The 14,327-nt window shown below is 49.1% G+C and overlaps 1 protein-coding gene across 1 annotated transcript in view; it reads right to left on the reverse strand.

The window, feature by feature from the left end:
- The window catches only part of eys (eyes shut homolog), a 150,671-nt gene that overhangs the window by 26,120 nt on the left and 110,224 nt on the right, over positions 1-14,327 (reverse strand). The window contains exon 21 of the mRNA XM_023844746.2: positions 8,545-8,695. Within this exon, the coding sequence (XP_023700514.2) occupies positions 8,545-8,695 (151 nt within the window). The remainder of the gene's footprint in view (positions 1-8,544; positions 8,696-14,327) is intronic.

Genomic DNA, 14,327 nt, shown 5'->3' on the forward strand with positions numbered 1-14,327 from the left:
CTTTTAAGTGGTTTAAACACATGTCAGCCATCAGTAAAGCTGGCTGCCGTGATATTACCCCCTTCGCAGGATTGCTGTGGATTTCCCCAGACCGTGATCATTTCTAACGACCAGCTCAATCATGTTTCCTGCAGCAAATGTCAGTGCCATGCAGAAATACCAGCAGTAAATAAATACTGACTTAAGGAGAGGAAACAGGGAGCAGAATGGGCACTATGTTCCCTTTAGAGCTTCCCCACACTGACCGATCAATCAGCATCATAAGAGGCATTGCCATTGTCATGGGTGAGGCTTGTCACAAAGTGCTTTTCCAAAAGCTTTTTTGGGGGGGATCAAAATAGAGAAAATACAACATGGCAGCATTAGGAAAATGAAAAAAATGAATTCCTGACCCCTTCAAAGTGGCAGGCAAATAAAGCCTGACAGATAAATACGCAGGTCCAGGAAGTGTGCAAATCACAGGTCGGAAATATGGCTGCCAGAGGAGACGAAGATCCTGAAAGCCGCACACAGGCAGCTGATAATTCTACTTTTTAATTCCTTAGCAGGCAGCCTTACAAATAAGGAGAACAGCAGGTCTTTGGCTTAACAAACAGCAGAACCTGAGAAAAGGCTGTGGGTCTCTTTGAGGCATCTTAAGTAAGTCTATCCTCAAACGCGATAAAAAAAAAATCACCAGCTTTTGAAAATGAAAGGAAAATAATTTGAACCTGGGCCCCGGTTGCAAGACCAGGGAGCAGTATCTGGGGGTGGGAGGCGTCACTGAGACTGGGAAATAGTCACATTCATCTGATTGTGTGTATGACCGAAGCCAGTCTGTGCTTCTGTCAGGGAATTCAGACCATTAACTACAGCTACAGGGATGTTTATCACTACAGAGATGCGACTGTACTCAGGAGGAGAGAGCACAGGATTTAGATGGGATTTTATTCATCATTTCTGATTTTTAAATGTACTTTTTTATTTTCATAATGCAATTAAGCATCATTTAGGTTTTGTTACTTGGACATGCTGACAGATTTACAACTGTTTCTAATTGTGTTTTAATTGTTACTAATTGTGTTTGCAGTTTTAATAATAAAAAGTTAAAAATAAATGTTTTCCCTGCTGTACTGAAACTGCACCGAACCGTGAAGCCGAAACCAAGGTCTGCACCAAAATGTGAATTTTGTGCACCTTCACACCCACCCCCGCACGCCTGCTCTAAGCCAAAGATTAACCCTAAGCCTAACCCTAAGCCTAACCCTGACACCCCTCCATCCGATTTTTGTTTCCAAATTCTGGAACTCTGCAGTTATTGAGTCATCAGAGCGTTGGCGACTTTTACACACTTTGCACCTCAGCACTCAGTGACCCTGCTCTCTCTGTGGTCTGCCACTTCATGCCTGAGTTTCTGTTGTTCATAAACGCTTCCACTTTGCAATAACACCACTTACAGTTGACCCTGGAATCTCTATCAGGAGAGAAATTTCACAAACTGACTTTTAGCAATGGTGGCATCCTATGACAGCACCATGCTAGAATTCACTGAGCTCTTCAGAATGACTCATTCTTTCACAAATGTTTGTAAACATGACTGCATGGAAAGGCACTTCATTTTATACACCTTTGGCAATGGGTCTGTCTTCAGTGATATGTGTCCCAATACTTTTGTCCATATATTCTATATCAGAAGTAACAAATGAGACCAACAGAATCACAGTAACCTAGCATGTTTAAATTGGCAGGTATCGCCCGCCCTATCGGGTTTGGCCTGATTCCCTATGGATGGACTCCGGCTGCCGGGCAGGACGTGACAGGACCTGCTGGTAAACTCAGCTTGTCATACAGCTGAGTGGACGTTCCCAGCATTCCCACATTTAAAGTCTCATTGGCATGTCACCTTCACCCAGTGCGGGGGGCTGATAAGCAGGAGCCAGGAGAGGGGGCATCAGTGCTGGGGGGGGGGGCTGGGCAAACAGGAGCCAGGAGATGCTGCATCAGCGGGGGGGGGAGGCAATGAGGAGCCAGGAGACGGTGCATCAGTGTGGGGGGGAGGCAACCGAGGAGCCAGGAGACGGTGCATCAGTGCGGGGGGGGGGGAGGCAATGAGGAGCCAGGAGACGGTGCATCAGTGCGGGGGGGGGGGGGGGAGGCAGATCCCTGTGACATCAAGGGAGACACTTGATTTAAACGGCAACTCAAGGTGTAAAAGGACCTGAGAGGGCAGTCATGTGACCTGCAGCAGGCAGCTACATTAGATTATCTGCAAGTTCATCAGCTATCAGAGTCGTCGGTGAAAGCTCCCTAAATAACATCTGGGAGCTGAAAGCACCATTGCAGCCGCCCCCCCCTCCCCCCCCGCGCCAGGGGAGAGTCTCCTCTCAGACCTGGAGCTCAGCCACTGCTGTGTCTGTGCCCATCGAGTCTCAGCAGCCGGGGGAGGCCAGGACCCCCAGCAAAATCAACCTCTGGAATTACTGATATTTGCTCAGCAATGTCAGCTTTTATGGCCCCCGCCTGACAGGAGGGGGATTATAGCCACAGCAGCATGTCACCCTTATGGGGGTCGAGGACATGGTATATTCTGGAAGACCTGCTCATTTCCTGAGCCGAACCCAGTAAAACTGCAGGGTGGGACGCAGCGGTGTCCAGCGGGGAGAGCATGACGTAAGTATCTCATCTGAAAAGCTGCATCTGCGCTAATTAAATATTTAGAATCTGCCTTGCCCCCCCCCCCCGCCCAAACCGTGTGATTAGCGGAGGCTGCAGGGCAGCATGGAGACAGACGCACCGTCTCTCCTCCTGACAGTTGAGGCACCTGTGAGCTTCTCCAAACAAACACTGAGGAATCTTCTGGCCAGAAGAATCACACGATCAGACAGCTTCATCCATCAAACCGTGGCACGCAGCTCCTGCTCAACTGCAGAAGCTTAATCTCTCCTACCTGTGGTTCTCATAACCTACATAACGATGGGATTTGACGGGAATGATAGTCCATCGGTTTATCCATGAAAACAAAGGGCTGTTTTTTCACAGAATGCGAAAGATGTTTGCCACCCTGCTCGTTTGCATCAATCAGTCGCAGGATCAGTCCACCCGTCACCCATCTTCTGAAGCTCAGTCAGCACATTCCCTGTGTATTCCGGACGAGACTGTCAGGGGAAAGCCCGTCCACTGGGCCTGACGGGTAAGGCAACAGAACCAAATGAGGAATGACTAATTCCCGGTGACAGGTGCCACCGGCTCCGGCATTTCTGGGCATGACTGGACAACAAGCCCTTTCCAGACTGAGCAGAGCTTGCAGGAAGTCCCACGTCAACACGGGGAAGGGAAGGCGCAGGGTGCGCATGTGGCGCACTGATCCAGGGGTTCCTGCGGTTCCTTAGGGCCAAACTAACAACCTGCTGGTTCACCAAATCTCCTTCTCACCGATACCCCTCCCTCTCCGTCCGGGGGGGATTCAACCCCAGTCTGGAGGGGTCTTTCCTTCAAAAGCCCCATAGCAGGTCCACACATTCAAAAACATGCGCTACCATTTCACTGTGAAGGATGGCTGTTACGACAGGATGATGGGGTGGTCCTCAAGACTGGGGCGGCTGCCAATTCAAACCAATTTCCATCTGACACCTCTCCTCTGCTGCACTTCTTGTTATGTAATTACGGAGTGGCTCTCTGCCTGGCCTACAGGGCGGCGAAATGAGCAAGTTTACAATCCCATTTTCTAAATGAAAGTAATAAATCACATGGCCGAAGCTCTATGGTCCCGCTCTTTCTTTTTTATTTCTCTTTATAAATTCTTTCACAGCCGGGGAGGGAAGCCGACCCCCCCGATACTGTATCACCCTGCACATTTCCTCTGGATCACTAAGTAAAGACCCAGCAGGCAAAGCGACAGTTTGAAGCAGGTCACCGTGGCGACAATGAGGGCGGCCATTCTCGAAGCAGGAGATGGAGCGCGGCGTTTATTTCAGGCACCGACCACGTCGAGCTTGGCGAAAACACTCAGCAGGTAACAAAAGGGCGCTTGTGAGCAGCTTGATGATATCTATCTGGGGAAAGTTTGTTACTGTTATTCTGGAGGAGGTGGAGACTGAGGGCCATACTGGCCTGATATGAGTCCTGAGGTCTTGTCACAGGACGCTCCAATAGGAGGCGCCCTACCCTTGCGACAGTGACAGCTCTGCACTGATCCACCGTGTGTTTGCGGGTTTTACATCCATTTTGCAGCAGAACACTCGCGCTACGGCAGTCGGAGCTGAAAGGCAGGGCCTGCTAATTACCTCATTAGACGAGCGGAGGTAGCGGGGAAGAGGCAGACTGGGAATTTGGCAGTGAAAGAGAGATAACATCTTAATGTTTCCCCTGCCGCCAAGGGATCTTAACTGAGCAGCGTCTGTGACTCAGACCCTGGCTTTTGTGGCTCTCATTCAACGGATGGGAGTCATTTTTGGGAATCATTTCTAACGAGTCCCAGACCGACAAAGAGGGCACCGTAGATTCAGAGGAACAAACCACCAAAGTAGGTGGCAGGGCTAATTGTGTGCCCTCAAAGTCCTATAACTTTTAGTAATATCACAAATTAATGTACATCTTTAATTTCAATCCCTTATCTGCAGCCTACAGTATGCCCCTGCTTTCAGATTACAGAATATTGTGGTTTTTTTAATATATCAGGCAGAAAGGTATAATTTCCCTAGATGTTTGGTGCAGAAACCCCAAAGGCCCCAACCCACCCCCATGAAATGGCAAAATAAACCATTTAAAGCCATTTCTCAGGTGCCTCCTGTCATGTAATGCACACAGGTTTTCTGCAGGGCTTGTGATCCAGGGCCTTTACAGATACTGCACACCAGAGGAGCCGGCAGTGAGTGGCTGTTAACGTCTGCACTGCTAAGGCTGAGTGGCCAGTGCCGTGGGGGCGCCACCCAACCCACTCTACTCATTTAAATACTCTGCCTGCAGTGTCACCCTCCATGTGCCCAGTCACCAGGCGGAGAACACGGGGGGGCAGTCGTCACCATGTCATAGGCAGCCTGGCTTGCGAGAGGGGCGTCACAGTGAAAACACCGACCCCGGGTCGACCCCACACACTCTGATTACTTAGTTAATCTGCCCCTGGTTGCTCTTCATTTTGTCCCACACCAGGGAATTCAGTCCCGGGAATTCTGAGTGGCGGCCCTGCCCTCCCAGCCCCCCCCCCACCCCCCGCATGGCCACTCTGCTCCTACACATCCATGCTCATCTGTTAATTATGATAAGTAAGAGGTCCTTGGAGCCTCTTTGACATTACAAAGCGGGAAGTAAAAATGAAAGTCAAAAACTCGGGCCAAATCAAAGCTCTGGGACGCGGTCCTGGGGGTCGTTCCGCCGCAGCCTTCTCTCCCCGAGCCCTGGGACAGTTTATGTGGCCAATAGATTCATCATTTTAGACAGAAAGTAGACCAACAAATAATGGGGAAAATAATAGACTGACTGCTGTTGGCTGAGGGAGGTAAAGGCACCAGCGGCCAGACACCCGCATCTCCATGTTGGAATGACCTGTCCCTCCCCAGCTACAGAATGTTCCTCGCTGCCCACTGTGTTGTAGGCCACGGTCAGGCCAGGCCGAACCCCCCAGGGCCGTGCCAACCTCAGTCAGGAGGCCCCCCAGGCCTCAGCTGTAATGGGGAGGGCCTGTTATTTAACAGATGTCACTTGGGTTAGCTTCCATTTAGCTCTTTGGAGAAATTCACAAGACAGGCAGCACCTCCTCTGGGAGCCCCTGACAACAAGCTCATTTTCTCCTGACACATGTGAAAAATGATGCCCCCCCCCCACCGAAGAACATTTCTAAATTTATGACCAAGGTGGAAGCTCTAAGATCAGATGTTAACTAGTTAGCCTCAAGGGTGATACTCAGAAACTGTTACTCAAGTGATGCTGTCATTGCTGTGGAATTCATCACGTGTAATGGTACACAGGTGCAATGCAGAAGTTCCAGCTCTATATAGCTGCAAAAGGCTGTTTCCAGAGCGTGATACAGTCAGGCTTTCACTCATTCACCCATCCATCCATACGGCCAACCAGACAAGGGTTTCAATGTTTTCAAAGATATGGGAAAAAAACTGGCAAAAATATTGCCTTAAGCTGAGAAAGAAACTAACTGAATGAATACAACTCTGATAGATGTTTATAAAAATGCACAATAAAATTCTTACACAAGTTTATGTACATCTAACAATGCCGCTGAAATGACTGAAGGGCCAGAAAACTAGTCAATCATGAGTGTAAAGGGGAGCCGGGGGTCCGTAATGGTGTCTCACCCTCATTAGAGGGTGACGAGTGCAGCCTTAAGGAGTGCTGTGAATTTCTCAGTGAGTCTCCTGTTACGGTGGGACACTGGGCAGACATACAGCGCTATCAAGGTGAAACTGCCTAATGAGCAATGACACCAGGAGAAGTGAGTATCACACGAAAAATGGTAACTCAGCTTAGGAATCTGCATCTGGCGCTCATGGTCACGGTCACGGTCACGGTCATGGTCACGGTCACGGTCAGCGATGCTGTTTTCACACTGTCAAAGTGGGACTACCCATGCTGAGCATATATACCGAGCAGGTGGGGACAGTGGGGCGCAGATATATCAAGTCAAGTCAGCTTTATGGTCATGGCATCCATATACAGGTGTAATGCTTTCCAAGACCACAGTGTAACACACAGACAGAGTGAGAAAAGCACGGCTTTTATAATGCACTATAACACAAATAACAGATTTACTTATTTGCGCTCATTCCTCACTACCACTGTACATATTTAAAAAGAAAAAAAATTAAATACATTCTGGAATATACAGTTTGGGTGTGCAAACTCGTAAGACATTTTGAAAGTGTGTTTTAATGAACATGATGTATTAATATAAATGTGTTCATTGTATAACAAAAATTTGTTCATTATATACACTCACCTAAAGGATTATTAGGAACACCTCTTCAATTTCTCATTAATGCAATTATCTAATCAACCAATCACATGGCAGTTGCTTCAATGCATTTAGGGGTGTGGTCCTGGTCAAGACAATCTCCTGAACTCCAAACTGAATGTCAGAATGGGAAAGAAAGGTGATTTAAGCAATTTTGAGCGTGGCATGGTTGTTGGTGCCAGACGGGCCGGTCTGAGTATTTCACAATCTGCTCAGTTACTGGGATTTTCACGCACAACCATTTCTAGGGTTTACAAAGAATGGTGTGCAAAGGGAAAAACATCCAGTATGCGGCAGTCCTGTGGGCGAAAATGCCTTGTTGATGCTAGAGGTCAGAGGAGAATGGGCCGACTGATTCAAGCTGATAGAAGAGCAACTTTGACTGAAATAACCACTCGTTACAACCGAGGTATGCAGCAAAGCATTCGTGAAGCCACAACATGCACAACCTTGAGGCGGATGGGCTACAACAGCAGAAGACCCCACCGGGTACCACTCATCTCCACTACAAATAGGAAAAAGAGGCTACAATTTGCACGAGCTCACCAAAATTGGACAGTTGAAGACTGGAAAAATGTTGCCTGGTCTGATGAGTCTCAATTTCTGTTGAGACATTCAAATGGTAGAGTCAGAATTTGGCGTAAACAGAATGAGAACATGGATCCATCATGCCTTGTTACCACTGTGCAGGCTGGTGGTGGTGGTGTAATGGTGTGGGGGATGTTTTCTTGGCACACTTTAGTCCCCTTAGTGCCAATTGGGCATCGTTTAAATGCCATGGCCTACCTGAGCATTGTTTCTGACCATGTCCATCCCTTTATGACCACCATGTACCCATCCTCTGATGGCTACTTCCAGCAGGATAATGCACCATGTCACAAAGCTCGAATCATTTCAAATTGGTTTCTTGAACATGACAATGAGTTCACTGTACTAAAATGGCCCCCACAGTCACCAGATCTCAACCCAATAGAGCATCTTTGGGATGTGGTGGAACGGGAGCTTCGTGCCCTGGATGTGCATCCCACAAATCTCCATCAACTGCAAGATGCTATCCTATCAATATGGGCCAACATTTCTAAAGAATGCTTTCAGCACCTTGTTGAATCAATGCCACGTAGAATTAAGGCAGTTCTGAAAGCGAAAGGGGGTCAAACACCGTATTAGTATGGTGTTCCTAATAATCCTTTAGGTGAGTGTATATACACACACACACACACACACACTACACCTACACAGCATGACAGTCATTCATATGAACAACCTCATGCAACAATAAAAATGTGTTTGGAGTTATATAATATAAATATATGACACCATATTATTATATAATAATGTGTTATGGTGTGATAAAGCTGCCGTGTGTTTTATGTGGCTAAACGTTGCAGTAACATCTGAATAATGTTATTACAGAGGCCACCTGGTCACCCTGAGCCGTGTTACTGACCGAACCACGACGGGCGTGAGGCGGCCCCCGGAGACGCGTCCTGCCGCCCGCCTGGTCACCCTGAGGGTGGGTTATACCCCGAACCACGACGGGCGTGAGGCGGCTCCCGGAGACGTGTCCTGCCGCCCGCCCGGTCACCCTGAGCCGTGTTACTCACCGAACCACGACGGGCGTGAGGCGGCCCCCGGAGACGCGTCCTGCCGCCACCCGGGTCAGCAGCAGCGTCCTGCTGCACCGCAGCCTCAGCGTGGCTCTGCCATCCACGAGGAAAACGTGGAGGAAGCGCTGGCCAGCTCCTGGCTCCTGACCTGTGAGGGACAGACAGCCACGCTGTGGGGTGAAGTACGAGCAGCTCACCGGCTCACACGGCCCGGATCCCAGTTTGGTCAGGCTCTCACAGGCTGAGCCAGTCCCCTTCCTGTCACTTCACATGCCAACGTGAACATGGGTCATGTGAGCAAGGGTCCTCAGCTCACACCTCAGCTGGGGCCAGAAAAGGTTGAGGAATTGAACACCAATGCCACTTGTGAGCTCTTTATTTAAATTTTCACTCTTTCCACAAAAATGCCCACCCGCATTTACTCACACGCAAAACCCTGGGATTTGTCATGGCGACTGCCCGATCCATTTGTCCTGAAGCTGGAAGAATTGCCTAAAGGCGCAACAGATCTTCAAGATCCTTCAGAATGAATCGCCACCATTTGTTCCCCAGTGCTTGGGTAAATAATCAGTGACATTCCTTAACAGACAGGGGGCGCCCTTGCTCTCCTACTGTGAGTGAGTGGGTGGGGGATGGGGTTATGGATGTTGCAAATGCAGATTAGATGACCCAGCTGCAATCTGGAGAATTGGGTCACGAAACGACAACCGCTTCCTTCTGGAGGCAGATGTTTGTGGATCCATGAGGCAGGCAGGAGGCAAAGATCTAGAGAAACAGGGCCGGCTACCAGCCTGCAAAGACACGCACTAATAGGACATGTGCTGCTTTCTGTCCTTCTGTGTCTACATGCATCACCCGGGAGGGCAAGCTAATTAATTGTTGTTCTAATGAATAACACCATGTTTCCTGCGGACGGCATGCGCGAGGCAGGCGGAGGGGGCCCCCATCTCGCTGTCCCCATGGGGTTGGTTACCTCAGGCAGATCGCCTGAGGCCTGAGGGACGAGGCATCCTTTTCCATGTACCTGTCACCTAAACCCCCCCTCCACCCCACCCCCCAGCTGACGAGCCAATTCCGCAGAGAGTATTTATGAGTGTGAGTGGAGTTTGCATTTCAGGGACACCCCCAATGGCAGGGTGGACGGTACGCAGGCTACTCGGATCTGTGTCAGGCCCGGCTGCTAACTGATTAGGCGTGATGAATCTCCATGGTGCTTAATCGCCGTTTTAATTGGTGCAGGGAGCACCTGTCCTTGTCACAATGCTTTGCCTTTCCTTGCTGTGGCTAAATAAATTATTCAGTAACTGCACGTTGAGATTGCTGCCACCAAATCAAACATAGACTGGAGATAAAGGACAGGAAGTGGGGGCCAGGGGCCATACTCACTGAGGGGGAAGTGCATTGTGGGTAACTGGTTAGCGTTTCCACATAATGTTGCCCTTTATTAAACTCTTTATAAAAGGGTGACATTTGCTGGTGAATGAATGTTCCTTCAGCGTCCTGTTGTAAACACGCTGCCTCCCTAATCAGCCGGCATGGAATGCCATCTCCTTTCTGAAATCCCAGAAGGTCTGTTACTCATTTAACAGTCCAAAGTGTCGCTGTGATAAGTGATCACGTTGCAGCAGGAGAGAAAAATACGTAATGTTACCGCTAAACGTACGAACAGCAGCCGTACCTTTAAGGCGGCAGAGAGGACCAGCAAAGAACATTCATCACCCCACACTGTGCAGAAACTACACAAAGATTAAAAAAAAACCTACTAACCAAAAATTACCATTGTAGCTTGGTAAAAACAGAGTGGCAAACGTCAAGAACTATTCAAGAAGGATGACCCAGGGCCTGAATATCAATGATAAGCAGAATGGCGATCATTTTCATGTGCATGTTGAAAGAATATAATGTCAAGGACATTTTGTTGTCATCAACTACCTTGGTCATCAAAGCGAGTGCTTGATGTTCCCAAAGTATGTGTGCGGGGTTAGGGATTGTCGTTTCTGGGGCCTCAGTCAAAAATCACTTTTGGGCCCTTGCACACCCCCCCCAGGGGCTAACTAAATAATTATCTAGCCAGTACAGTCAGAATATAGTAGGTAGCTAGCTGGTCCTAAATAAGGAACATGTTTCTTTTAAAATTTAGTGTAGTGACTATCTGTGGCCAACAGATAGTCACTATCATCTCTGAGCTCAGTGACGTCCTGGAAGCCTGTTTGCATCCTACTGGCAGGTCAGTGGTGGTGCAGCGCTCCTAACAACCTGTGAACAATCAGTGAGCGACCCGAAATGAAAACGCAGGAGAGACTTCTCATGCAAAGAGGGCCACATTCTGTAAGGACAGTCCCGGCGAGCCGGATGACTGAGGCCGCCATGTTGTCAGGGGTGCTGTGGTGACTATCCATCCAAGTGATTCTCTTGTTGACCACGCCTTCTTCGCTGGGGAGGGCCGATCAGTCTGCACTGTGAGCTGCACCATCACAATGGAACGATGACCAGCAAGGTAAACAGCCTCCTCCCGTATACCCCAGAAACGGACCACGTCCCAAACGGCGCCTCTGGATTTCCACTGGGGCTACTTTACCTGGGTGTGTAGTGGGAATCGCATTAGTGGAAACAGCCAGAGGATACACAGCCTAGCCCCAATTTCCGTCATTCTTCCTTGAAATATCAGAGATGGTCTTTTCCGGAGGTCTCTGGACATCGAAGCACAGACCATGACTTACGGGACGACCACACGGCTTTCAGGTCGGCGTCTCAACAGGCGGGGGGGGGAGGATGTAAGCGTGGGGGGTGGGGTTAGCGTGAGGGAATTCCTGAGGATATTTAAAGGAAATTAGCCCAATTATCCCTGGGGGGTGTACTGCACATATGCAGGATACATACTGATAGACACATAAATAAACAGGCATGTTTTCATATATATGCAAATGGGGAGAGGGAGGGGGGAGGGAGGAGGGAGGGGGGACATCTCAGCATCCAGAGAGCAACCGTCTGTGGGAGGAAGCAGAACCGATCCGTCACCGGGGGAGATTAAAGTGTCCAGCACCCCCTCCTGCAGTGACAGCAGTCACAGTGGACTTCAGGGGTGTGAGCGAGCTGATGTAGCCCTTGAAGTGCCTGAATCTGACAACCTTGGTTGGGAAGGTGTATCTGTGTGGTCCTCAAAGGCACCACAGCACCCGTACAGAGGTCCGACGGAGCATACGGGCCTTTCGCTGTGCTGATTAAGCAATAAAAGTACCATGGTAAAGAACACGGTGCATAAAAATCATCATGACGGCATTTTCATAAAGAGAAATTTCATCATTTAAGGGCAACAGACGGTGCTGTGCTTGGCTTCTGCCACCAACTATATCAAAGTGTTATATTCAGATTCAATAGTCAAATTAAATAATAGTAAAAAACACAGATGAGACATCAAAGAATGACTTGCGGATATCAGCCTACAGCTGCAGCGACATCGTTAAACAATGCCGAGATGGTTTACGAATGGAAACAGAAAATGAACGACTGCTCTGTAGCTCGTTAACCCCGTGCTAATTAGTGTTTAGTCTAATCAGAGTGAAATCGCTCTTCACGGTGTGACCAGCAGACCCTGCGGTGGTCCTTCCAGCAACAAGGCCGACGTCAGCGCCCGCTGGGTTGGTTACCATAGCAGCCTGGCAGGGCGGGGCGGGGTCTGGCAGGCGGAGTAACGGACACGCTCCATCACCACGGCCGGGGGTGAACCCACCGCGCTGTCACCGTGACTGAGGGGCTGCTAACGGGCAATTTGAGCGTGAAGGCGGGCCCGGCTGCTGAAGTGTTTACGATGCGATTACCGCGCAATCGCGGCTGACGGCAAGACCACGCGCACAAAAGTGGACAGATGGAAGAGATGCGGACAGACGCTAAGCGCCATTATATTTTATGTCTTGAGCTGACTGTTCTGCTGCTTATTTACGATAAACCACACCATCAAAGTGGGTTAGGAAGAGTGTCAGACACGCCCAGCAGATGATGACCCGGCCGTTTGCTCCCTACAATCCTATCGCCAGTCCTTTACCCCTGACTAGAATTACGTTTCAGAGATGAGTGTCTTTTAGAATGATGCTCGAGTTTGGCCAGAAAAAAAAACTTTATTTTTTTTTTGAGAAACCAAGAAAATCAGAAAACGCACTGAGCCAAAGAAAAAAAATAAAAACGAAAGTCTGCCGACCAATTACTAGAGTGTATTTAGTGCTATAGCGTCTAGCGGCAGGAGGTGTGTACTGCCGGAACACGTGATTGGCCCATTTCATTTCTATGAGGCTCACATGCTTTCAGATAATGAGAGGAACAGAGGGAGGTTAAAAAAAAAGAGCCAAATCCCGGCCATCCAGGCTAACGGGGGAAGACGGGACCCATTTTACCTGAAAGCCAACGTTATGTAGGGCACCCGACCCCCCCCACAGAGCTGCTGGAGACAGATTACCTTGGCTGCTCCTTGCAGACCCTAGAGCAGGAAAATAAAGTACCCTTCAATCTAGGGTTCACATGGGAAGGCCCGACATCACAGTGACTGGGAGCAGGATTGGCCGGAAATTCACCGGCTTGCCGTGCATGGGAGGGCGGCCCTGGGCGGGACGCTAAATTGGACCCCGTTGGGTTTATGATGGATCGTATGGTGACGGCAACGAGAAGAGAGATTAATGGTATTAAAGATGCTGCATGCTGGTAATCGCGTGATGAAACCAGAAGAGGCGTCATATAAAGACGCAAAGCAGTGCGGTTATGGGTCACCTTTGTGTCACACAGCCTTAGTGGAATGTTCTGGATTTACGGAAACATTACGTGCCTGGTCATTGCAGACTGAGTTAAAGTGGACGGCAGCTCTAATAATTGGTGTAGCTGGAGATCGACGCCATGATGATGATGCTGGTATGACTGGTATGCATTCAGGCAGCTTATTATTAATAAATGAATACCAAACATATGACTGATGGAAAAAAAGGAAAAAGCCAGAACTTTCCTTACTTAAGATGAAAAACAGCGACTGTAAGCTTCCCTTGGAATCTGTGGGTTTGCAGCATTGAAATGAGGCAAACAGAGTAAACAGAGTGTCATCCCGACCCCAACCTAAGAGAGCATCCGCCTGCTGTGGGGGAGGGGCAATTTTACACAGGAGGGGAGGGGCAGGTATCACTGAAAGGTGAATGCGAACCAGCACATGTGCACACACAGACACACACACACACACACAGACACACACAGATACATACAGACACACACACACACACACACACAGACACACACACACACACACACAGACACACACACACACACACACACACAGATACATACAGACACACACACACACACACACACAGACACACACACACAGACACACACACACAGACACACACACACACACACAGACACACACACACACACACACACACAGATACATACAGACACACACACACACACACACACAGACACACACACACAGACACACACACACAGACACACACACACACACACACACACAGATACATACACACACACACAGACACACACACACAGACACACACACACAGACACACACACACACACACAGACACACACACACAGACACACACACACACACACACACACACACACCCCAGTTTGCTTTGCTGACACCTTACTGCTAATTTCCCTAAGCTTAGGGAAAGGGCAGAGAGGTGTATCCGCCTGTGATGTGACTTTTTAAATGTGAGCACGGAGACGTGCGTATCACGAGCAGGATGCTGTCACACATGGCCGCTGCTCGGTAATGGGCT

Source organism: Paramormyrops kingsleyae, chromosome 3 (assembly GCF_048594095.1).
Source record: "Paramormyrops kingsleyae isolate MSU_618 chromosome 3, PKINGS_0.4, whole genome shotgun sequence".
Lineage (NCBI taxonomy): Eukaryota > Metazoa > Chordata > Actinopteri > Osteoglossiformes > Mormyridae > Paramormyrops > Paramormyrops kingsleyae.